This window comes from Hyperoodon ampullatus (genome assembly GCF_949752795.1).
Source record: "Hyperoodon ampullatus genome assembly, chromosome: 5".
NCBI lineage: Eukaryota > Metazoa > Chordata > Mammalia > Artiodactyla > Ziphiidae > Hyperoodon > Hyperoodon ampullatus.
Window position 1 is genome coordinate 134,652,086 of NC_136918.1, and position 25,451 is coordinate 134,677,536.

The following is a 25,451-nucleotide window of genomic DNA, read 5'->3' on the forward strand; positions in this document are numbered from 1 at the left end:
GTTCTCCGAGGGAAGGATTAGGAGACTGGTGACATCATCTGTGCAAATTCCCAGTCTGGGGGAAGGGGAGGTGGGAAACAGAGTATTCTGTTATCATTCATTGCGTTGTTTACCAGTTCAAAGTGATTTGCTTTGAAGGGAAAAGGCCCTGCCCATTCCCTTTATTCTCATGGATGTCTAATGTTTCTGCATCATGTTTCCCAGCGTAAAGAGCAGGGTTTATAGCAGGAGCAGTCAGCATTGTTTTCCACAGGCTCCGGGGAAGAGCTGGAAAGCAGCAAAAAAAGAGGAGGGAGGCTGGGCTGCAGGAGAGAAAGGAGGGGCACACACCAGGAAACAGAAGCACACGCTTCGGGTTGGGTTAGAAGTAGGGAAGGTCCATATGACCCAGCAATCCCACTACTGGGCATATACCCTGAGGAAACCATAATTCAAAAAGAGTCATGTACCACAATGTTCATTGCAGCTCTATTCACAATAGCCCGGACATGGAAACAACCTAAGTGTCCATCATCGGATGAATGGATAAAGAAGATGTGGCACATATATACGATGGAATATTACTCAGCCATAAAAAGAAATGAAATTGAGCTATTTGTAATGAGGTGGATGGACCTAGAGTCTGTCATACAGAGTGAAGTAAGTCAGAAAGAGAAAGACAAATTCCGTATGCTAACACATATATATGGAATTTAAGAAAAAAAAACTGTCATGAAGAACCTAGGGGTAAGACAGGAATAAAGACACAGACCTACTTGAGAATGGACTTGAGGATATGGGGAGGGGGAAGGGTAAGCTGTGACAAAGCGAAAGAGAGGCATGGACATATATACACATACCAAACTTAAGGTAGATAGATAGTGGGAAGCAGCCGCAGAGCACAGGGAGATCAGCTCGGTGCTTTGTGACCGCCTGGAGGGGTGGGATAGGGAGCGTGGGAGGGAGGGTGATGCAAGAGGGAAGAGATATGGGAACATATGTCTATGTATAACTGATTGACTTTGTTATAAAGCAGAAACTAACACACCATTGTAAAGCAATTATACTCCAATAAAGATGTAAAAAATAATAATAAAAAAATTAAGTTGCCCATTAGATGTCAAAAAGAAAGAAGTAGGGAAGGTCCAGCCAAGTCTTGGGCACCTCCCAGATGATATTCTGTTGCTTACACTCTTGAAAATTCAACTCTCAGCCCCTTGCACAACCCTCCTCAATCTGAGTGAGGAAGACAGACACACCAAGTGCGGGGCGGGTGACTAATACAGAAACGTTTGCATAAGGGAGAGGGATAGAATCTCTGTGTCATATTTTAAGATTTAATTTTGTACAATGGTTGGAGGTTGGTAAAAAAAAGAAAACACGCTTTTTAATATAAACTTGGGAATGTCTTCAGAGTTGTTTCTTATTAGACAGGATATATATGCAGAGGATGTGTGGTTCTGCTGGCATCTCTAGGTTGCACAAAACTCTCTCCAACTCTGTGCAGTGGCCTGTGGGTGCCAAAGGCACATTCTCCCTCCCTGCGTTCAAGTTCATGTGAGGTGTTTTAGCGACAGACGTCAGGCAGTGTCTTACACCCCCTGGTACTTACCCTGCTCTGGGTTTTCCAACCTCACCACTACAAAGCTGAAAAAGAGGAAATGAGGGCTTTCTCAGCAGTGTTGTGAGAGAAACGATTATTGCCAAAGAAATGACTTGGCTTTGTGTTGTTGCTTATCCCTGGGGGGAGGGGGGAGTGACGGTAAAGAAGGCCCTCTCAACTGGATTTGCTAATGGAGTGCTTTAAAATCAGTTTATTTGAGGGGAGAGGGAATTACAGAGGCCGTGCCTGTTCTCTGGAGAAAACTTGGGGAATACTGCATGGTGTAAACCACCACCATCCAGATATCACCTGGATGGAGGGTTGGCGTGGGAGTGTATTTATTTAACTTGCGGCCCCTTTCAAAGCACGCATTTGATGTAATGGGGACACGGCACGTACAGTTTTGCAATCTGTTTTACAATCTGTTTTCCACTCGCCCGGAGGAGGAAAACGCCCTTCCACCTCTGCCCCTGCCGATCGGGTGAGAGCGGCCTCTCGAGACAGGCGCGCGGGGGCGGGGTCCGAGGCAGGGGCGGGGCTTCGTGTCGCCCCGCCCCTCCGGCTCCCGGAAGCAGCCTCGGGGCGGGGAGGCCGGAGCTGCCCTACGCTGGCGCGGAAGCGGGCGTAGGGGCGCGTACCCCGGTGCCCGGCGGCTGCCCGCGGCCTCCCGAGCGCCCTCCCGGGCTCCATGCGCGACCATGGCGCAGAGCCTCCGGAGCTGGCTGGGCGGCTGCCTCCTGGTGTCAGGTGAGGGGTCTGCTGGGAGGGGACGCCGGGCATTCTCCGGAGTGTCGGCTCAATCACGCGCCCAGCGCGCTTCCCAAGCCGGGGTGCCTGCGCGGAGACCCGGCCCCGCCGTGGCGCTGCGTCCCGACCCGAGGTGCGCTCGGGAACCAGGGGGCCCGGCTACGACGTCGGGCAGCGATGGCCCCAAAGACGACTCCTGAGCGGACCCCAGAGGCGCACTCAAAGTGACTAAGTGCCTGGGCGGGCTGTCAGGGCCTCCCACTAAGTCCCCAGCACCCCAAGATTTGAATTCTGCCCCTCAACTCTGCAGCTCTATGGTTTCTGAGTTCTAAATCCAGTGAGACCCTTCCTGTCCCGGTCTAAATTGCCAGCCCAGGTTCAAACAGCACTATGGATCCTTTCTTCCTTTCTGATGAGCTCATCCCTGGCCTTCCAGGGTACCTTGCTCTCCGGTTTCCCTCCTACCTACCAGCCTGTTTCTATCTGGGCTCCTCCCCCCTCTACCAGATCTCCATACAGCCAAGTTCATGCCCGAGCCCTCTCCTCTCCTTCCCCTACACTATCCCTTTTGGGGGGTATCAGCAGAACTCTAACATTAAATACCAGCTATGGGCTCATGACTCACAAATTTATATCTGTTGGCATTAGTTGGGTGATGGGCCGGTGGCGGTTTAATATACTCTTCTCTGTACTTTTGTGTATGTTTGGCATTTTCTATTAAAAAGTTTAACAACGATTTCTGTCTCTAGCCCAAATCTATATTCTGTGCCCCAGGCTCATTCATCCAGCTGTCTCTGATATACCGACTTACGTAGCCTTCAGCATCTCAAACCTAATGCACATTCTAAACTGGGACTCTTGATTTCCCTGTCCCCAGCCCCAGTCAGGCCATCAGGTGCTTAAGCCAGGAATGGATATTAACATCTACTTCTTCACACCAAATGTATCAGGAAGCCTAGATTTTATACCTCTGGAAATATATCTAAAATCCATCTACCCATCCCTTCACACCTTTCTACCACCACCCAAATCCAGGTCACCTTCAGCCATCCCCACTTCACTCTTACTATCCTCCTCCCCTTAGCAATTTCTTCTCTTCGGATACAATCCAGACTCCTCAGCACAGCTAAAGCATGTCTCTCCTTCACCCACATGCCCATTTGAAGACTTGGAGCCATAGGGAAGACCTGAGTATTGGATATGGTTATTTTGTTGGACAGCCTTTTAGAAGAGAGTTGCCAACATTTTCCCCTTTATTTTTACAGCACTAGGAACGGTGCCACCTCCTGAAAATGTCAGAATGAATTCAGTTAATTTCAGGAACATTCTACAGTGGGAATCGCCTGCTTTTCCCAAGGGGAATCTGACTTTCACAGCTCAGTACCAAAGGTAAGTCTGGGGTGCTCTTGGCAGAGGATGGTGGCTTTGGCTGGGCTGGTCACTGGGCCAGACCAAGGAGAGAGTCTGACTACTGTCACCCCAGTGACCTTGACAGCCCAGGGGGAGCCTCTCTCCTGGCCTTCTTCTTTCTGTCCCAGAAATTCTTGTGAAAGCTCTGTTCTCTGAAAACAGACAAGTAAAATCCTTTTTCCTTTTTCTTGTGATGGTTCATGGTGTGACAGACATTTTATCACGTAGATGGTGAGTGTCATCGGCCACTGTGGCAGCCTACCGCAATGCGAACATATCGGGCTTGTCACTATTAATGTTTTTTAAGAGACAAATGCCAGTGGTGACCATCTTCCAGTTATTAGAGTAGTATTGCTAGAAGTCAACAGTGGAAGCTATCCAAGAAAACGGAGATATTCAAAGCAGGCAGGAAGCCCCTTGCTTGCTTACCACCGACCCCCTCAGGTAGGTTATAAACTGCACACCCCAGTGCTGCGGGGTGCAGATCATTTGCATAGTGGGCACTCAGTTACTCTGAAATTGATTGTAAGACAGCTGCTGGCTGTTGGCTGTGTCCTCTGAAGACAGCAGACGCTTATGAAGGAAGGGTATCACCAACCACGATTGCCTCAGTGGTGCTCTGACCTCCCAGGACCTGCCCGGCCTGTTGTTTTTACCCTGTGCCAGCCCTCCCTTGGCAGCCTGCCACTGTACACCACAGGCTGGAGTGCAGATGACGCACCTTTGTGTCAGGTGCAGACAGCAACAGGAAGCCAAAGGCCTGTGAGCCGCACACCTGCTTCCTGTGCGACTCAGAAACTTTGTCAAAGGCAGACAACTCCTTCAGTGAGGAGGGAGGAATTGGGGGTCTCAGATGCCATGGATCCCACACTCCTCCCACCCGGCCTTTATTTTACAAACATATCCAAGGCCTGCTAAGTCAGAGAAGAAGGAGAAAGATGAATAAGATAATCCTCGTTTACATTTTTTTTAAACTTTTTAGTTCGGGGCTTCCCTGGTGGCGCAGTGGTTGGGAGTCCGCCTACCGATGCAGGGGACGCGGGTTCGTGCCCCGGTCCAGGAGGATCCCACATGCCGCGGAGTGGCTGCGCCCGTGAGCCATGGCCGCTGAGCCTGCGCGTCCGGAGCCTGTGCTCCGCAGCGGGAGGGTCCACAGCGGTGAGAGGCCTGCGTACCGCAAAAAAAAAAAAACAAAAAAAAACAACTTTTTAGTTCGAAATAATTCCCAGGAAACAAAACATTTCAAAATTTCAAGTATAATACAAAGAACTTCCAAAGAGCCTATATTCACCAATTTTTAAGGTTCGCCACATTTTCTTACTTTTGCCCCTTAATATTTCATTGTGTACTTCATAAGAGCAAGGATAACCTTTCACATCACTGTGGTACAGTTATCAAGATTTGGTAGCTTCACCAATGATACAGTCCTTTAAGTCCATATTCCAGTTTTGTCAGTTTCCCCAAGGACTTAATTAATAAGCATCATTCTGAGATTTATTTTTCTCCTGCGGTGTAGTTTCTAGCACTGACTCGTTTTATAATTTCGTCTCTGTGTCTTCTCCACTCTGTCTTGATAGCTCTAGGGATTTCACTGTGGAAAATGAACTTCCCTCTCTGTCTGTCCCTCTCCCCTGTGGTTTATTTCTTGTTGTTCTGTTCTTTGCTTCTTTGCCATTGGAGTACAGGTGTTTGGTTTTAGGTGTTTGTCTTTTAGATGAGAGCTCCCAATAACCAAGAACGGATACCTGGGTTCCAGGTCTCCTCAGCATAGACGTGCAGACCAAGCATGGCCTGTGCTGGGGAAAACAAAACACGTGCTGGGTGTGGAAGAAAGTTGATCTGAAAAATCTGATTACCCTTCTGTGGCTCTGGAAAAGGTTTGATTCGAATTTAACCTGAGCAGTTGCATAGCACAAACTCTTGTTGTATGTGTACATTGGGTAGGGCTGGCCCGTGGTGGAGGGAACTTCAGAGGATGGCTTGGTGATTTTAATATGGAAACATCTAAAACAATTAGATGTAAATATGGGGAATAGATCCTATTAGATACTTAATGGGAAGAAAACTATCTGTAGGTGCAATAAAAATGACCTAGTGAAAGGGAAGTTATTGCAGAACAACTCTTGCAATACTCTGTGTTCCACCCAATTCATGCATTAGTTTAAATGCATGGAAAGAAATGGCCACATGTGAGAAAACCCCCTTCATGAAATGACCCTTGTATTTCCCCAATGATGGGATGTTAGGCAGCCACAAAGAGTTGATTGATTAGAGAAATGTTTGTGGTCTATTAAGGAAAAAAGCAGACAGTGAAATAGAATAAGCCCAATTATCTCTGCCTCCTAAGAATGCAGTGGACTGTGGAGTGGTGCCTGAGGCAATGGGCTCTGAAGTCAAGCAGACCCAAGTCCCATGGGGGAGTTTCTTAGGCTCTCTACGCCTGTGCCTCATCTATACAATAGGAGTGACGTCAGTTCCACCCTCCTGGGGTTGTGAAAATTCAGTGAGATAATACTGCGAAATCAGTACCCTACCTGACACCTACGTGCTTGACAAGCCTACGTGTTGGCTGTTATTATTTTTATCACCATCACCTTCATTGTTACCTCTTAGGGTAGCCAGATTGGTTTTGGCACGAAGACAGGAAGGTGCCGGTCAGACAAAATTCTTACTTTTTGCAAGACCAGAGCCTGGATTTCCTTACATCAGGGGGAGCTAATTATAGCTCCTCTGGCTGTTGTGACATTAAGTTACACACACCTGGTAGGTATTCTCAAACATTCCTTTCCTTCCACTTCATGTTTCTGCCACCCTCCCTTCAGGGGTTGGTGCCAGGGCTGGAGATCTGAGGTCAACGAATTTTATAATTTTTCCAGCATAACTGAACAATAGTCACTTACAAGACATTATTTGAAATCATTGTGATACACTTATTTTGGCTAATCTGTGAATATCAACATTTCACAAACCATGCCCCACAAGTTTCAGAAATACATAGTCAAAGAAGGCAGCTTTCTTGGTCAAATATGTTGAATACTCAACCCCTTTTTGGAAAGACACGTTTTATTAGGATATGAAAGTCTCTGAGCAGTTCTATTGTGAAGACAGATACCTATTCATGTCTCACCCAGTTTTTGCCCCAAATTGTTTGACTGTGGGATGGATTATTTTTGAAATGTCTTATGATACCTCAAGGATCATTAAGGTTCCATGGAGCACAGTTTGGAAAATGCTCGTATGAATGATACATAGTATTCTTTGAAATTGACAGTAAAGAATTTGCTTTATTCTTCTCACATAATCCTCCATTATCCTTTGGTAGCAGAAGAATAAAGCACCAGTCAGCCTCAGAGCGACCGAGGTTAGAACTCTCATGATTTCTTCTGATTTTGTAGTTATAGAAAATTCCAAGATATATGCACAAGTACTGTCTTGACGGAATGTGATTTCTCAAGTCTTTCCAAGTATGGTGACCACACCTTGAGGGTCAGGGCTCAATTTGAAGATGAGCATTCAGACTGGATAAACATCACCTTCTGTCCTGTGGATGACAGTAAGCCATCTTGGTTTTTATTTTGTTGTTATGTCATCATCTTGCCTTGATTATTTCCCCCTTGGTTGGCCCGTCAGCAAGAATTCTTTGAGTGCCCACCAAGTGGATGGCCTTGCACAAGGAGCTTAGGGAATGTAATAAAGAGGGCTGTGGCCTTAAAGAAGTTTGTGGGAGAGATAGGACAGGATAGGCATAAAGCAATAAGATAATTAAATGTAAATTTGATGACTTTAATGCCTCGAGGGTAAAAACGAGTTGGGGCCAGTGCTGTTAATGAGAAAAACTAGAAGGATTTGTGTGTTGAATTTTGGAGGAGGAAGTCAGTTTGGAATCATGACTTAAAGAAATGTGATACAATCAGCAGAAGAATAAAGACTGATTTTAGGCAGGTGTAGAGACAGAAAGACCAGCTGGCCCAGGATGAAGGACAGAGGGACGGATACAGCTGATGGCAGATGGGTTGGGTCAGGCTGGCTGGTCGGCATTGAAAAAAATATTCCTGAGTTAGAGCTGGAAGGTCATGGGGACCCACCAGAGGTCATGAAATGAACATCATTAGAACATCAGGAATTGAAAACTAATTAAACCACCAGATAGCAATTGAGAGAATAAGGAGAATAAGAATCTCATGAACTAAACTCAAGCGCAGCCCTCCAAAGAGCAGATCGAGAGATGCATTAGAAGGATTGCCCAGGACTTCCCTGGTGGCGCAGTGGTTAAGAATCCGCCTGCCAATGCAGGGGACATGGGTTCAAGCCCTGGTCTGGGAAGATCTAGTTTCAGACTTTGTTGGAAAATGTATTTGCTGGAAAGTGGTTTAATTATATAGGTTCAACACTAAAAATAGAAATACCATCTGTTGCTTCCAACCCAGCAATGGAAATAAAGAAAATTCAACCCAACAGAAAGAAAAAAAGAGGAGAGGAATAAGCCATTTAAAAAAAAAAAAAAAAGGAAGGGACTCTTTACAGAAAACACAAAGTAATATAGTTGGAATAATTCCAAATATATCAAATCACAGTAAACATAAATGGACTAAACCTGATAAATGAAGGCAAAGATTAAAAGATTATTATTTTTTTTTAAGAAACAAAATCCAAGAATCCTCCTTAGCCACGTCTGTCAGCGTCACCTCAGCAGTGTATCACAGGGCAGAGTACTTCAGTAGCCCAGTCGGTCTGCCCAGTTATGAAGAGTAAATGTTGATGTTTTTAACATGTGAATTTTGATTGTCATTTTGCTTTGTTCTCATACTTAGCCATTATCGGACCTCCCAGCATCCAAGTAGAAGCACTTGCTAATTCTTTACATATGCGTTTCTTAGCCCCGAAAATTAAGAATGAACCTGAAACATGGAGCATGAGGAATATTTATAACTCATGGACTTATCATGTGCAATATTGGAAAAATGGCTCAGACGAAAAGGTAAGCATGGCAAATCACATGCATTGCAGATGTAAGGTCCCTCTCCTTTGCTCAGTGTTGGTCAGAGGGAGGCTTTGCCAGGTGGCAGCACCTTATGGTCCAGAGCAGGGGTCCCCAACCCCCAGGATCTAATGCCTGATGATCTGAGGTGGAGCTGATGTAATAATAATAGAAATAAACTGCACAATAAATGTAATGCGCTTGAATCATCCCGAAACCACCCCCCGGCCCCCGGTCCTTGGAAAAATTGTCTTCCACGAAACCGGTGCCTGGTACCAAAAAGGTTGGGGACCGCTGGTCCAGAGGATCTCAGGCCTGGTCCTTTGAGCTCCAGAAGCTTCCCCTTGTGGGGGATGGCCGGTATGTCAGGTCACGCTTCCCAGTCCACAAGGGCAATGCACAGAGCAGACTTCCTGGGTGCTGGTGCAGGAGCTCAGGCCTTTCTCTCCCCAAAGGGAAGTTGCCTGAGAAGGCGGAGCTGACTCAGCTGTTGGCTGGCAGAACTTGGAGTCACGGAGTCAGGTGATCAGTGAGTGTCTACTGTTACATGGCATGAGGCCCCAGTACACCACAGAATAGTCAAGTCCGTGTCCAGGGCAGCCCCAGCCCTGGATGAATGGTGGGTGTCACATTTTACTGGACTGACCCCACTTTTCCCCATTGCTTTCCTCCTCTTCCGGGGACAGTGCCTTTCACAACATGGGCTGGGAGCAGAAAGATCTTGTTGGAACATTGCCCCCGGCACTGTGTGACTCTAGTCACATTCTTTTTTTTTTTTTGCGGTACGCAGGCCTCTCACTGTTGTGGCCTCTCCCGTTGCGGAGCACAGGCTCCAGAAGCGCAGGCTCAGCGACCATGGCTCACGGGCCCAGCCGCTCCGCGGCATGTGGGATCTTCCCGGACCGGGGCACGAACCCGTGTCCTCTGCATTGGCAGGCTTAACCACTGTGCCACCAGGGAAGCCCTCTAGTCAGATTCTTGACCTCAGCTTCTCAGGTCTGCAAAATGGGCATATAATCCACTTCATTAATAAAGTGGGGATAATAACCTACTTTATAGGATTGTTGAGGAATTTAATGACATAATGAAAAAAGTAAGCTTGTCCCATTACCTGAACAATGGGTGTGGTCAATACGTGAGGTTCCCGTCCCCTTGTGTAGATGTGTTAAGACTATTTTCATTCATCTTTGTTTAACTCTTACACTTAGTGCTTCTGAGTTGAGTGCTATCTGTGGTCCTAAACTAACTTACGTATATTTTATGTAAGTTAAGTTATGCGTATGTTATCTCCTCTGCATTAAATGTTGATTTTATCACTGATTCTCAAGGGTTTAGGAAGAAAGGGTCACCCGTGTGTATTGTCTGAGGAATGATGTAATTAAATGTACATCTACATACTATGTAGCCCCCCCAGAATCTCAAGTTAATTTCCCCCCCCCCAAAAAAATACTCTGTTGTGATCAATTCGTAACATATATAAATGTCAGATCACTATGTTGCACACCGGAAACCAATAAGATATCGTATATCAACTATACGTCAGTTTTTAAAAATGCTTCGTTAACTGACGCAGGGTATCTGCCTTCTTCACAGAATAGATGATTTTGCTTATAGTCAAGACCCCAGGATTTGTGTGCCTAGGAAGCAACACAGAAAGTTTTATGGTCACTTATCAAATGCAAGTGTCCCTGCTAAAGTCTGGGGTGCAAAGATAACTCCTGGAGCTAGCAGCCTACTGTGATCAAGGATCAGCTTCCACAGTTACCAGGCCTGAGTGCCTCCTGCCCCAGGCATGAAATTCAAAACCCAGTTTATCTCATTAGCTTCTTATCTAGAATGTGCCCTCAGGACAGGCATATGGTTACACATTTGTGCCTTCACTCTGCCTGCAGTGTGGAAGACTTTGGTGTGACACACAGAGTGTTGGAAAGGCTGCCTGCTCCCCAGTGCCTCCCTCACTGTGCCTGCAGGGTCACCTTTACCAGTTTATAGGTGCTATAGACTCAGCGTTTGTGTTCCCTTCCCCCACTCCCCACCCCACCCACACTCCCCTGCAAATTCATACTTTGAAACCTAATCCCCAATGTGATGGTAGTAGGACGTGGAGCCTTTGGGAGGTGATGAGGTCATGAAGGTGGAGCCCTCATGAATGGGATTAGTGCCCTTATAAAGGAGGCCCCAGAGAGCTCCCTTGCCTCTTCCACCATGTGAGGACCCCTGAGAAGACCCAGCTATGGACCAGGAAGCAGGTCCTCCTCAGACACCAGATCTGCCACTGCCTTGATCTTGGACTTCCCGGCCTCCAAAATTGTGGGAAATAAATGTTGATAAACCATCCAGTCATTGGTATTGTTACAGCAGCCTGAAGGAAATAAGATTAAATGGTTCCCTTTTAGAATGCAGGTGTCTCTGAGAGAGTGCCATGTTAGGTCGCCCGAGCTAAGAGCATTAAAAGCTTTTAGAAATTCTTTCTTCCTGATGGGAGAAAGTGAGAAAAAATCAGAAATTGTCCAGAAGTGAAAAAAGGCTAGAAAAGCCCTCACATCCATGCCACCCTCTTCCATGTATGCTTCTGATGTGTCAGCCTCTGAGTTTAGCCTTGAAAAAAATGTAAGGTTTTAGAAGTATTGGGTTCCTGGAAATGAAAGCCAGGTGTTTTTTGTTTTTTTATTTCTGCTTTTAATGATTAGAATTTATACTGTACTCTTCATGTTTTCAGTTGGTAAAATCCAATTCTGGCCTTCAGTGAGCTTCGCTTCTTACACAATAAAGGAATCAAGCTGTCATCAGGCCCAGCCCCCAAAGAAAAGTAACCAATTACTAAAGTAAAAACAGAGTCTGTGCTCACTTTCTATTGCAGCTCCTATTCAGGTAACAGATTTTTCATAAGGCCCTCCAGTGAGGAAATTGTAACCATGCTGGAAATACAGGCAGTATGTACTCTTTTAATTCCCTTTATTTTGCTGTAAACTATTTTGGTTTCTCAAATTCAGAAATACATCATCAATTATGATATATTTAAATTAAACTAAGATGAGTCTGGGATGCCCCCACCAGAGTTAGGCTGAGGGGTGTGCCCTCAAGGGGAGTTGAGCCGCTTGGGGGCGGGCAGCTCAGGTTCGTGAATGGAGAAGTGATTCAGAGGAGACCCCCCCGGCAGCCTTGTCAGGAACATGCTCTGGACTTAGAAAATCACACTGAGCCTTACTGCAGATGACTTGTGTGTTCATTCACCAGAAAATCACACTGAGTCTTACTGTAGATGACTGGTGTGTACATTTGCCAGGGCTGCTTTAACAAAGTACTGGGTGGATGAAACAACAGAAATGTATTGTCTCAAGGTTCTAGAGGCTGGAAGTCCAAGATCAAAGTGTCAGCAGGACTGGTGCCTTCTAAGGACCATGAGGAAGGATGTGTTCCAGGCCTCTCACCCAGCTTCTGGTGGGCGCTGGCAATCTTTGGGTCCTTAGTATATAGAGGCATCACCCCAATCCCTGCCTTCATCCTTACGTGGCATTCTGTGTGCACGTCTGTGTCTAAATTTTCTCCTTATAAGGACACCAGTTGTGTTGGATTGGGGCCCACGCTAATGACCTCATTTACCTTGATTACATCTGTAAAGACCCTCTATCCAACCAAGTCACTTTCGAAGGTACTAGGGGTTAGGACTTCAACATCAAATTTGGGAGGGGCAAAATTCAACCCATACAACTGGTTTATTTTTTTTAAAAAAAGGAAGCGGGATGGCTTGCGTGTCATTTAAACTGGAGAATTCAGGGCATGAGGTGGTTTGGCAGGACCATGCTCAGTCCTTGCTCTGCCCACCCCGACCTCAGAATGGTCTCGGGGGCCCCTGAGACGACCCAGGAGGAGCGCCTGCTTCCTTCATCCTCCTATTTTGAGCCTGAAGGAGAGATTATAACCAGTAAGTGGGGCGGGGGGGAGAAGAAAAGATGATGTCCCTTCACTGCTGAGGCACGTTCTTATTTTTGTCTCTGTTACTAGTTTCCACTTACTGGTCAGTATGACTTCGAGGTCCTCCGAAATCTTGAGTCACAGACAACTTACTGCGTTCAAGTTCGAGGGTTTCTTCCTGATCGGAACAAAACTGGGGAGTGGAGTGAGCCTGTCTGTGAGCAAACAGCCGCTGACGGTGAGTCTCGAGACGCACCGTCTGCAGTTCTGTGTCCTCTGAGCATCTTTCTTCTGAAGGGAGGGCACCGTGCAGCTTGTGGGACCTTAGTCCCCCGACCAGGGATCGAACCCACGCCCCCTAAAGTGGAAGCGCGGAGTCCTGACCCCTGGACCTCCAGGGAAGTTCCTCCTCTGAGCATCTTAAGTAGCTTTAGAGACTCCCCGGGAGTGTGAGGGCGGCCGGAAGGCTCCTTAGAGATCATCATCCAGCTCAAACTCCCACCCAGTTCAGCCGCGACTGACCGCCTCATGCTGGGAAGGAGACCCCACCTTCTGAGGCAGCTCGTTCACTCCTAGACCAAAGGAACTGATGGGTGATCCTTCCGTCCGGGGAGCTGAGGCCTCCCTCCACGCGTCCGCCTCCAGTGTGCTCGTTCTATCCTCTTGGGCTCCCTGAAGCAAGTCCTCCCAAGCCCACCCAGCCAAGGTCGAGCCCTGACACCACCCCCCCCCGCCAGAAGCCTTTCCTTCCGAGGCTGCGCATCTCCAGTTCCTTCAGGCGCATGAGGGGAAGGGTTTGGAAACCCCTTCACTGTGCTCAGCAAGCTGGTTTTAGGGTTCCTCGTGAATTCAGGACCTCAATGCAGTCCCCCACATATGATGTGTACCCCAGTGTCTAGCAGAGTGCCTCTACGCCTGGTGTTTCTTAAAAAGAAAAACATGGAGAAGGAGGAAGGGAAGGAGGAAAAGAGGGAGGGGGAGGGTACCAGTTGGCCTAGGCACTGAGTAATTTTGTACGGATGCATTGCATGGGCGTACAGAATGATAAAAACTTGTGGCCTAGATGTCTGTGTACACACGTCAGGCCTTTTGGGGCCTTTTTGTTACTTAAAGATGTCCAGAGGTTCCACCAGCTCAGACCACAAAAGGATGCATACATGCAGGTCCGCTCCTGACCATTTTCATGTACGGAGGCCCTCCTGGAAGCAAGATGCTGATCTGGGGGCTACAGAAATACAAAGGAGAGTCATAAAGAATGCCCTCCAGAGAGAGAGAAAAACTTTTCATCTTCTGTGTCACTGCAGTTCTGAGGCAAATGCAGTGCTGTCATCACAGTGATTCATCATTTCAGCTCATCAAGTTCGTGAATGTTGGTTTTTGTCCTTGAACATATCTCTCTCCCTGTTTTGCTTTGTCTCATCAACTGATGTGCTGGTAGGAGGTTCAGGATCCTTACCAGTTTGTTGTTTAAACTGTTGGTGTGTCTAGGATATACCTTCCTCTAGACCGCTTAACTAGTTGCTTACTGGTCACCAGTCCATCTGAATATAGTGGACTATGATGTAAGCTATTTTGTTTTACTGTCCACAAAGTCACCATGAAAGACTTTGGCAAATAGCAGCTGAAATTGACACCCAAGCCAAGTGCAGCATTGTCACAACTGTGTCCCATGAGTGATTATGGGATATTTCTCAAAACAAAAGCCCGGTAGTCAGATGTGCTTGGAAATGATGGTACGCCGCATTTCTCTCTCAGAAAAGTCACCCTATATATTAGCATTTTTAGCATATTTGATCTTTCAACATCTTTTTTGAGGATGAGCATTCCAAGGAAAACAGCTTGGGAAAAACCAGCCCATAACGTGCCATAATTTACCAACAAGTAACCCTGTCCAAAAAAGGAAAGGCAGCCACTTGGAGCTAATTTCTTCTCGGTGTCCTCATGTTATTATTTTTCGTCATTGTCCTTATCTTTCTTAAGTATTTGTAATTAGCCACTTAACCATCCATTCCAGAATGTTTGTATTTTTTTCTGGATATCACATCAAACTTTCCAACCTGGAGTTTCCTGAATCTTGTTGTTGGGTATTTTTCCCTTTTTTTTTTTTTTTTTTTTTTTGCGGTACGAGGGCCTCTCACTGTTGTGGCCTCTCCCGTTGCGGAGCACAGGCTCTGGACGCGCAGGCTCCGCGGCCATGGCTCACGGGCCCAGCCGCTCCGCGGCATGTGGGATCTTCCCGGACTGGGGCACGAACCCGTGTCCCCTGCATCAGCAGGCGGACTGTCAACCACTGCACCACCAGGGAAGCCCTCCCTCGTTTTGTAAACACACAAATTACTTGCCTGAATCTAGGAATCTTTCACCTCACCCAGGCACGTGATCTTTTCAGTGCCACCCGAAGCTGTTCTACAATCATATTAAGCAAATTTTCTCAGGAATGCAGAGCCATGTAGAAGATGGAAAGTCTTGCTGTCTCTCTGGAGGGAATTCTCTGTCTGTCTCCTTTCTTTTTCTGTAGTTCCCTGTCCAGTGCCATGCCTCTATCTGAGGCTGAGCCGACCTGCCTGTGTTCCTCCTGCGGTGGCTAAGCCTCTCAACAGCACCGTTAAATAACAAGAGCTTATCTTTTTATTCCTTTCATGAATCATTTGTGCTTGAATCAGAATTCTGTGCTTTGGGAATCCCCATCCAGCTTGAATCACTAGAATCCCTGACCTTGGAATCACCCCTCTCTCCTCTGAACACGTGCCAACTGCTTTCCCCAGGCCTGAGTACATGCCCCATTGTCCTGTGTCCCGTCCTCCCCTGCTGTGAACTCCAACGTAACAAGTGGTGTGGGGCGCATCCTGAACTGCCTGGTGCCTTGGCCGCCTCGTCTGCAAAATGAGGGGAATCAGTGTGTCACCCAGGACAGCGCCAGGCACAGAGTGAGCCCGCAATATGGGTTAGGTGTCATTACCGTTATTAATAAGGGCATTATTAAAATCATACATTTAAATATTCCTTAAGGTTTATGTCATGAAACATGGCATGAGGCACACACTTTGACCAAAAAGAGAACTATTTCAAATATTTCATGACTCTTAAGTGATCACCCATTAACTGACAAAATCCAAACATTTTTTAAAAGACAAGGAAAAGTAGGGCTTCCCTGGTGGCTCAGTGGTTAAGAATCTGCCTGCCAATGCAGGGGAAACGGGTTCGGTCCCTGGTCCGGGAAGATCTCACATGCCACGGAGCAACTAAGCCCATGTGCCACAACTACTGAGCCTGCGCTCTAGAGCCCGCGTGCCACAACTACTGAGCCCACGTGCCACAACTGCTGAGCCCACGTGCCACAACTACTGAAGCCCGCGTGCCTAGAGCCCATGCTCCGCAGCAAGAAAAACCACCGCAATAAGAAGCCTGCGCACCACAAGGAAGAGTAGTCCCCGCTCGCCGCAACTAGAGAAAACCCGCGTGCAGCAACGAAGATAGATAAATAAATAATTTTTTTTAAAAAAGGAAAGGAGGGCTTCCCTGGTGGCGCAGTGGTTGAGAGTCCGCCTGCTGATGCAGGGGACACGGGTTCGTGCCCCGGTCTGGGAAGATCCCACATGCCGTGGAGTGGCTGGGCCCGTGAGCCATGGCTGCTGAGCCTACGCGTCCAGAGCCTGTGCTCCGCAACAGGAGAGGCCACAACAGTGAGAGGCCCGCATACCGCAAAAAAAAAAAAAAAAAAAAGGAAAAGTATAGCCCACTGAGAATCTGCTTTTGTCAAACATCATTTTATGTTTTTTTAAACATAGTTCTCTCATTTAAACCTCACAAGTTGTCAGTGAGAGCATTGAAAGGCTCTTCTCCCCTTTCAGAGACGGAAGAGGAAGGTCCAGAGAGGTGATGTAACTTGCCCAAAGTTGCTCAGCTAGTAAATGACAGGAAGGAAGGAACATCTAAGCCCACTGCCTACAGATTAATCCCATAGGTAAGCAAAGGCATGATTTCCCTGTGGGTGAAACAGAAAGGGGGTCCACCTGACAGCATGATCAGACAGACTGAAACAAGTTAGAGAGCCTTATAGAGAGGGTGTTGGTCACTAGATTCTCCCACAATTCACAGCCTGTGTAAAACAGTGTCTGCTCTCCTTCCCCATTTCCCCCTCTTGGTGAGTCACAAAAGCATCCTTTGAATTTTGTCACCATCAACCAGGTGTGCCTGTGGAATGTCCTTGTCTAAGATGCTAAAATGTCTGGGTTGGAGACCCAAGGAGACCCAGGCACTGTCCCCCAGGGCTTCATCATAGTGTCACCAACCATGTCAGGGTAGGTCCCACTGGAACTCTTAGATGGGGGCTCGCTCCTTCCCGATGATGACATTTCAGAGAAATGGCTTTCAGGTCCTTGAGAAAGACGCTCCTTGGTTGTAGGAGATACACGTAGGTCCCAGAGGGACAGAGGAAAGATTTACAGTCCCGAGCTTTTTGTGAAAATGTACTAAGCGAGGAAGGTCAAGAGTTGGCCGAACAAAGGTGAATTCTTTTGGAAGCCTTGAGTTTTTCCAGAGAGGAGCTCAAGGGGGTGCTGGGTGGTCCCAGAGCTCAGCCTTAGGCTGCTGGCGACCACACTAGCTGTTGGGGAGGTCTCTGAGTGCAGGGGATCAGGTGGGGTCACCTGTGCAGTTCTCAGTTCAGAACGCTGTAGCGCCTGTGTTTCACTGGGGCTCTGGGGCCCAGGGAGTCCGGTTTTCTGCTTCAAGGCAGAAGAGCTTTATCCCCACCAGGGAGCTGATTGCTACCCTGTGAGTAGATAAAGTGGATCAGAGTTCTTGCAGCTGCTGCTTTTTGTGTGTATCAGCAATCATGCCAGAAACCCAACTTGGAGGAAGACAGGAAAGGGTGAGACTTGGAAACCTCTGGATCCTCGAACAGCTGCTGGGTTTCCTCCTCATGCCTTCCGAGACAAATGTGTGGGTCCCCCCAACGGTCAGGGGTTACCATTGGATTGTGATAGTGAAAATAGTGTTACGGTCACTGTCAGCCAGTCTGTGCCTGACAAGAACATGACCCAGCCCCTTGTCCTGGCAGAAATCGCCCCCTCCTGGATCGTGGCCGGGGTCCTGGGAGCCTCGGTGTGCACCGCCCTCCTGATGCTCACTGGCTGCTTCGTCTTGCTGCGGTGCGTTTACAAGAAGGCCAAGCATGCCATCCCCCCGAGGAATTCTCTTCCACAGCACCTGAAAGAGGTAGGTAGCGGGATGGAGCCAGGTGTGGATTCGAAAACGCTGACCGGAAGTTGTCCTTCTAAGTCAGGGCCGCCTAACTCAGCACAGCGTGGTTTCCTGGAGAATGACACGCACCTTGCACGCTGCTCCCATCCCTGGTGCCACTTCAGGGAAGTCTGAGCTCATGGAACAGCCCAGGGGAGGGGGTAAAGGTTTGTTTTCCGAATCCCGCCCTCCAACCTGGACGTTGTTCCTTCTCCGACCTTCCCTGCCCCGAGCCCCAAGTCATCAGGGAGCAAAGGTGATGGTCCTGGGACAGGAAGAGATAAAGCAGAGCTCGGAGCAGAAAAGATGAGAGAGGGAAAACTGTAGGCTGAGTGCCAGCGAACAGCCGTGGGCAGAGGATGGGGGGCGGGGCAGGAGCGGTTGCAGTTGTGGGACATCTGAGAGCGACTGGAATTATGGGATGTGTGTCCGAGACTTTAGGAAAGCAGTTTTTTTTTTTTTTTTTCAAGAAAGCTATTTTCAAAAGATTTGGGAAGAAGAAAGGATGTACCTGGATAGAGACTATAGGACGGAAGTGGCCTTAAGAAATGAAATCATCCTGGCTATACTCTCATACTTAGAAATGAAAATATGCCAGGCTCAGCCCCAAATGATCCTGTCTTTGGTCTCATTCCCCAAGAAACAGACTCTAAAATGGAGATTTGCATTCAGAAGTCTTAGTGGAGGTAACCTTGGGAGTAACACCTCTACGGGAGAGAGTGCAGCAGGATGGGATGAGGGATATGATGCCAGTCCTGCAGGGGCTCTGGAGCTGGAGTGGCTCTTTAGAGATGCCCAGGGCTGAGGCTAGAGGGCCTGTGGGCCCACATTACCCTTGGACTGGGTGTGGGCGCCCCCAGGAAGGAGGTGTAACTAGATGTGGCAGCTCCTTCAGCCCCGGGAACCTTGGGGGAGACACTCGGCGGGGAGGCAGCCCCACTCCCAGCAGCCAGGGGAGCAAGTTCCTCCTTGCTGAAGGACATGTGGGTGGCGCATTGCAGCGTCCACTCCAGCCCACCCCGTAAACCACCGGGACCCACGGGCGCAGCTTCTCGAGGAGCTAAGTCGATCTCTTCCCCCGGGGAAGGTACAAGAGTAAGGTTAACGGAACAAGGTCCAGCCCCATCACTGCAGCTGGTCCCACGGGCACAAGTAACACCCGCTGCTCGGCTCTCCCTTCTAGAGGCCCCTCTCCCCTGACCAGCCGCTGTTGACATAGGCTACTGACCTGATGGGGTGACTCAGACCCTCCGCTCTGTGAGGACTGAGCCCCTGGTCACAGGACACCAGAGATCTGGGCGCTTGTGCTTATCCACTTGCCATCAGAATTGGGTCGGGGAAGTCCCAATACCATGAGATGCCCCATCACCCAGCCAGGTGCCCCCATCATGTAGCAGCAGCCTTTTCTCCTCCTGATGACCCGTGTGGCGACTCCTTTCCTTGCTGGCTAGTGTCTTGGCACAAGGATCCTGGCATGACGAGGTGGCAGCTGTCACTTAAAGTTCCATGGGATCCCTACTGTGTCTCCTGGTGGAAACGTCCCCCACTGGGATAGTAACTGTTTCAGACTTTGAGATATTATGTAGATACTTAGGTAACCACTTAAATGGCATCACTTACAACTCTAAAACCGTGCTTAACTCCTGAGCCATACAAAGAAACATGGTTTCGGCCCCTGGGCCATAGCTTGCCGCCCCCTGCTCTGAGCTCACAGAGCCTAAGATTGCATGGATACCAGTTCCCCAAGTGGGTCAGCGGGAGTCATGGCAGGTGGGCCACTCCTACTTCTACCCCTAGGTCCCTGAACCCCTGTACTCTACTTCTTGGGGACACACTGTCACATACTGTCATTGATTCTCAGTGCATGCCTGGTGCTGGAGGACGATGCCCAGTCCTCCCAGAACACCGTCTCCAAGCTGGCGCCACTCCCCAATCCCCCCCCAACCCCCCTACCTTCAGCAGCCAGCCGTCATCCTTCCAGGCTGTCAGACACTGGGTGGGTGGCCCAGCATGCGATACCATCAGGGTATTGCACTCCTGGCCTCCTCTGCTGTCATTGGGTCCCATGGCCTGACATGATGTAATGTGAGGTCTGTGTTGTCAGCACGGGCCACCATAACAGAGTACCACACGCTAGGCGACTTAAACCACAGACACACATTGCCTCAAGGTCCTGGAAGCTGGAAGTCCAAGATGCAGGTGTTGGCAGGGTCAGTTCCTTCCAAGGGCTGTGAGGGAGCAGCCGTTCCAGGTCGCTCCCCAGGCTGCTGGTGGTTGCTGGCAACCTTTGGTTCCTTAGTCTGTGGAAGCATCCCCCCATCTCTGCCTTCATCTTCACATGGCGTTCTCCCATCTGTGTCCAAATCTCCTCAGATCAGATCAGGGCCCACCCTAACGAGCTCCGTTAACGTGATTACCTCTGTAAGGACCTACCTCCAAATAAAGTCACCTTCTGAGGCATGGACTCTGGAAGGGGCACCAGTGCGCTCTGACTGGAGTTGACACCTGTTTCGGGAATGATCGGCTGTCCCTATCCTGCAGGGCCGTGGCCGGCACTGCTGAGGCCTGACAGAGCCCCACTGGCAGAGGGCCCCGCTCTGGGTCTCGGAGTTCATATGTGGTCCAGAGACCTCCCCGCTTGGAGCTGCTCCCATAGTCCATCCACACACCTCTTTCCAGACTCCCCTGTGCTGGCCTTCCATTCTCCCTTCCTCTGGCCCCTGACCACCAGCCTCGCCATCGGCCCCTGCCTCGGATTCCATGAGTACCTGATCTTGGGCCACTTTTCTTTCCACACAAAGGGGATGACCAGATGCACGGCCCGGAGCTTTGCCTCTTGGGAGCTTTCCCCCCACCCACGGCCATTCAGGGCCCCCAGTTGGGGCTCCAGTGCAGCTGTGGGCCATTTTTGGTTTGTGCCCATGTGCCACGCTGACCTCCCTGTGAGCCACGTTTGGCCTCTTCCCACTTCTCCTGGTCATGAGGCCCCGTCCCCCGGCGCGGTCATGGCGTGAACAGAGGCAGATGTGCTGGTGCAGCAGGAGTAGGTGCAGGGGCCGCCGGGCCGCCTGCACGTGTGCCCTCTGACCCCACCTCAGGACCTGCTGGGCCTGACAGGCCTCGTGAGGGTCACTTGTAGGTGGCACGGTCACCTGGAGTCCCGTGGCCCAAGGCTCTGTCTCTGCCAAGTCCCCATGGCCAATACTCCCAGAGCTCTTTTCAAACAGGGTATAATTCTCGGCTGCAGGTGGCCAGCCTGGCCTCAGAACTGGAGCGATCACACAGTGACAATCCTCTTGGGATTCGCCATAAACTCCACTCACCCTCTTTTCCCACCGCAGACCCTCCAAGGATCTGCAGGGTCTCACGGCCTCTTCATGTTCTCACTGGGTTCAGCTGAGATGTCACTGGGAGGTGAGGCCGGGCCTTCGTACCCCGGCATCAGCCGGCATGAGGTGTGGCTAGGATGGCTTGCTCCAAAGCCCGTACCCTCTCTGGGGCCCCTTCCTGCTCCAGGCCCCCCTCAGAGCCGGCGGCCTTCTGTATCACTCACACCAGGAGCCATATTCCTGGTGTGGAACGTGTCGCCACCCCCCCGCCCAGAACCCAAAGAGGCCCACCTCGCATCGTGCTTCCCTGGTAGGGGTGGCGGGAAAGACACAATGACGGTCCCTTCCTTTGGAGAGGATGTCCTGGCATTCCCTGTTCCGTGGGATCCCTAAAACTGATGTGACAGGTCCCTGACTCTTCACAGGGTGAGTTCCCCACCCTCTGAAGTGCGTGTCTTAGGGAGGCCTCGCCGCTTCTTGCTTTCCTGGGCCTGTTAACGTGGTGTCGTGGTAGCTGATGTCGGGCCTTTGTTCCCACACCGGCCAGTCCATTGTCCGGGCTGGCCCTGGGAAGGACTCGTACGAGGCAGCTCCCTTCTGCGGAGGGCAGTTCCTGGACGGGGACTTGGCTGGGAGCTGTTTCAGCTCCAGTGAACAAGTGTGGGCAGCACAGCTCCTGACACAGATAGAATGTGGACCGCGTGACTGTAGGCAAGAGACTCAGAGGGGCCAGAACCTTCTAAGGAGAGTGCCAGCGAGACTGCAGCAGCAGGATGAGACGCGCGTCTTCTAGAGGTGCACTTCTGAGAAGCCTGTTCGCAGCAGGAAGAACAAACAAGGGCGGACCCTTTGCTCTGCATCGGAGGTGTTCTGTAAACGGAGAGCCAAGAGGAAGCAGAACTGTGCACCTGCTTTTTTGCTTCTGGCTTCACCATCAAAGGGACTCATCAGACAGGAAAGGACAGATGGGACAACAATGTGGTATCAGGCCAATCGAAGCCAGAGACGAGTTTAATTAAGGGGTCAGTTGGCAGGAGCTCTGGCCTCCAAGGCTAGAAGACTTGGCAGGCTTGACTGTGGACCAGTGAGAAATATGGGTGGGCGGGGGAGGCTGGAGAGGGGCCAGCGGAGTGAGGGCGAAGGAAGTGCCAGGAAGCCATGAGCAGCTCAGGGTCCTCAGATCATGAAATTCCCCAGTTTGACTCAAAATGCACAGAATTCATTAACCGTGGCCCAGAGGCTAATTTTGAGTTGAGGGAGATTTGCTGGGGATGGAGACTTTTAGTTGAAAAAGCCATAGGGAGGTTTACCCACCACGGATACCCTGAGCCTGCCACCAGCCTGCTCTGCGCTTTCTTGACATTTAGCGCATCTTGCTTTGTTCTCTCCTCTCCTGTCTCCCAGGAGAGTCAAGGGTAGCTTCCAGTCTGTTCCCATGGCTCCGCTGGATCAGGAGCATTTGGGGAGGTCCCTCCTCCCCCCAGCTACCGCCTTTGCACAACGGATCTGGGCGAAATTCCTCTGACCCCTGCCTTTCCCTTCGGTGGGCTGATGGGGGTGGGGGAGGGTAGAATTTAGTCGTCTCAGAGGGCTGAGGTATGGAAATTACTTTCAGAAGGCTTAACTGATCCCTTAAAGGTGAAACCAACTGAGGGGAAGAAGTTAAAAATGCCACGCTTTAAGGAATGTTTCTGCACCTTGTCCTGAAGATTAAGAGCCTGGGTGAACCTACAAGAATGAAAAGTGGGGCTTCCCTGGTGGCGCAGTGGTTGAGAGTTCGCCTGCCGATGCAGGGGACACGGGTTCGTGCCCCGGTCTGGGAGGATCCCACATGCCGCGGAGCGGCTTGGCCCATGGGCCATGGCCATTGAGCCTGCGTGTCCGGAGCCTGTGCTCCGCAACGGGAGAGGCCACAACAGTGAGAGGCCCACATACCGCAAAAAAAAAAAAAAAAAGAATGAAAAGTGGAGAACATGCACTCAGCAGATATTTCAGGAAACATACATGGGCATCTTCATGGTTGAAGTGTTGGAGCGACAGGGATGGTTAGACTCTGGTTCCTGTCTGTAACTAGCCCATCTGCTGGGAGGGACACACCATGAGGAGTCATCGTTCGTAAAACGGGCTAGAAGGAAACAAAGCACATAGATTTTAAATTTGCGAGTAGCCACAGTTATTTTTAAAGTAAAAAGGAACAGAGGAAATGAATATTAATAATACATTTTATGCAACCCAATCTGTCCCAAATATTTCAACATGCACTCAATTATTTTTTTCAATTGTTGGAATATTTACATTCTCTTTTTCATACGAAGTCTTCAAAATCAGGTATGTGTTTTACACCTCCAGCACACGTAGATCCAGACCAGCCAGGATTCAAGTGGCTGGTGGCTGCCACACTGGACGCCATGGAGCTGAGGGCTGAAACAGAGGGACACACAGGCTGCTGGGGAGCACCAAAGCGGGCCCCCAACTCAGCCTGAGGACGCACAGGAGACTAGCTGTTATTCCAAGACACATCTACCCCGTGCTCACAGCATCCCTGCTTCCTAGAGGCAAGGATGCCCAGGCTGTGTCAGCCCCACAGCAGCAGGATCATCCTAAAAGTCTCCCTCTGGGTTTACTAGAGGAACTCTCAGAGGGGGACCTGTAATCACTTAGCAAATGAGATGCAGGTTTATTGTCACATTTGTTAAATTGTGGTAAAATACACATAACATAAAATTTACCACCTTACCCACTTTTAAGCATCCAGTTCAGTGGTATTAAGTACATTAACATTGTTGTACAACCATCACCACCTTCCAGTCACAGGACTCCTTTCATCTTGCAAGACAGAAACGGTATCCGATAAACAAACCTCCCCATCTGCCTTCTCCCCCAGGCCCCGGCCACCACCATCACTTCCTGTCTGTGAATTTGCCTAGTCTAGGTACCTCGTGTAAGTGGAATCATGCACCATTTGTCCTTTTCTGTCTGGCATATTTCACTTAGCGTAAGGTTCACCCATGTTGTAACATGTATCAACTTCATTACATTTTGAGGCAGAAAATATTCCATTGTATGGCTAGACCACATTCTGTTCATCCAGTCCTCCATGGATGGGCCCTTGGACTGCTTCCATCTTTGTCTATTGTGAGTAATGTTGCTCTGAAGACGGGTATATATATATATATCTCTGAGACCCTGCTTTCAGTTCTTACGGGTGTATACCCAGAAGTGGAATTGCTGGATCATATGGTAATTCTATTTTTAATTTTTTGAGGAAGTGTCATACTGTTATTGCCACATTTTTTTAAAACAGCGTTTTCCAGCCAGGAGTTCTGTATAAAACTGAGCCCAGAAAAAGAAATGCAGAAATTTGATAAGTAACTCTTTTTTTTCTCCTGCAGTTTCTGAACCACCCTCATCACAGCACACTTCTCTTGTTCTCCTTCCCACTGTCTGATGAGAATGAAGTTTTTGACAAACTGAGCGTCATCACAGAAGTGTCTGAAAGCCACAAGCCGAACCTTGGGGCGGGCTGCAGCCTCAGGACCTTGTCTGGGCAGGGATCCTCTGAGCTGGTCTCCAAGGAGGAAGCACACTCAGCCGGGCCCAGCGACCCCCTCCTTCTCACACCTGCCTCTGAGGGTGATCAGAGCAACCGACAAACAAGGGCTGAGACCAGCTGAGTAACCCCCAAATTGAGAACCTCAGATGCTGGGACAACGTCCACACCACCAAGGAGCTGGATTTTAAAGGCTCAATTGGCACAAATACTCCATCTTGGGAACTAGCCACCTTATAAAGGCCTTAATGATTTGAAAAAATAGCCACTGAAGGTGTGATTTGCAGCCTCATTTTCTCACTCAATATAAAAACGTTCCAGGGAATTCCCTGGCGGTCCAGTAGTTAGGATTCGGTACTCTCACTGCTGGGGCCTGGGTTCAATCCCCAGTCGGGGAACTAAGATCCCACAAGCCACACAGCCCAACAAACAAAACAAAAAACAAGTTTTAAATAGAAACAAAAATATTTAAAATGAGGAATAAAAACCAAGATGCTGTAAAACCTGACCAGAGTGCCGATAGACTGATGTGAAAAATGGCCTCGACTCAAAAGTAACCCTCAGCAAACACTGTACATGTACAGAGCGCAGACTTTGTGGATTCTCAGGGACACTTGGACTGGATTTATTTTTCTATGTGGACACATTATATATATATAGTGCTGGTGCTCAATTAAAGTCTTATTCTCTGTTTAA

The 25,451-nt window shown here is 49.1% G+C and overlaps 1 protein-coding gene across 1 annotated transcript; it reads left to right on the plus strand.

Moving 5' to 3' along the window:
• Window positions 1-2,200: 2,200 nt before the first annotated feature.
• LOC307053548 (interleukin-10 receptor subunit beta-like) lies at window positions 2,201-25,451 on the plus strand. Its single transcript, XM_079705001.1, has 7 exons — window positions 2,201-2,329; window positions 3,595-3,718; window positions 7,135-7,292; window positions 8,551-8,717; window positions 12,723-12,870; window positions 17,695-17,852; window positions 24,598-25,451. Exons 1-7 carry the CDS (start codon window positions 2,281-2,283, stop codon window positions 24,877-24,879), a joined length of 1,086 nt encoding a protein of 361 aa, XP_079561127.1. The 5' UTR covers window positions 2,201-2,280; the 3' UTR covers window positions 24,880-25,451.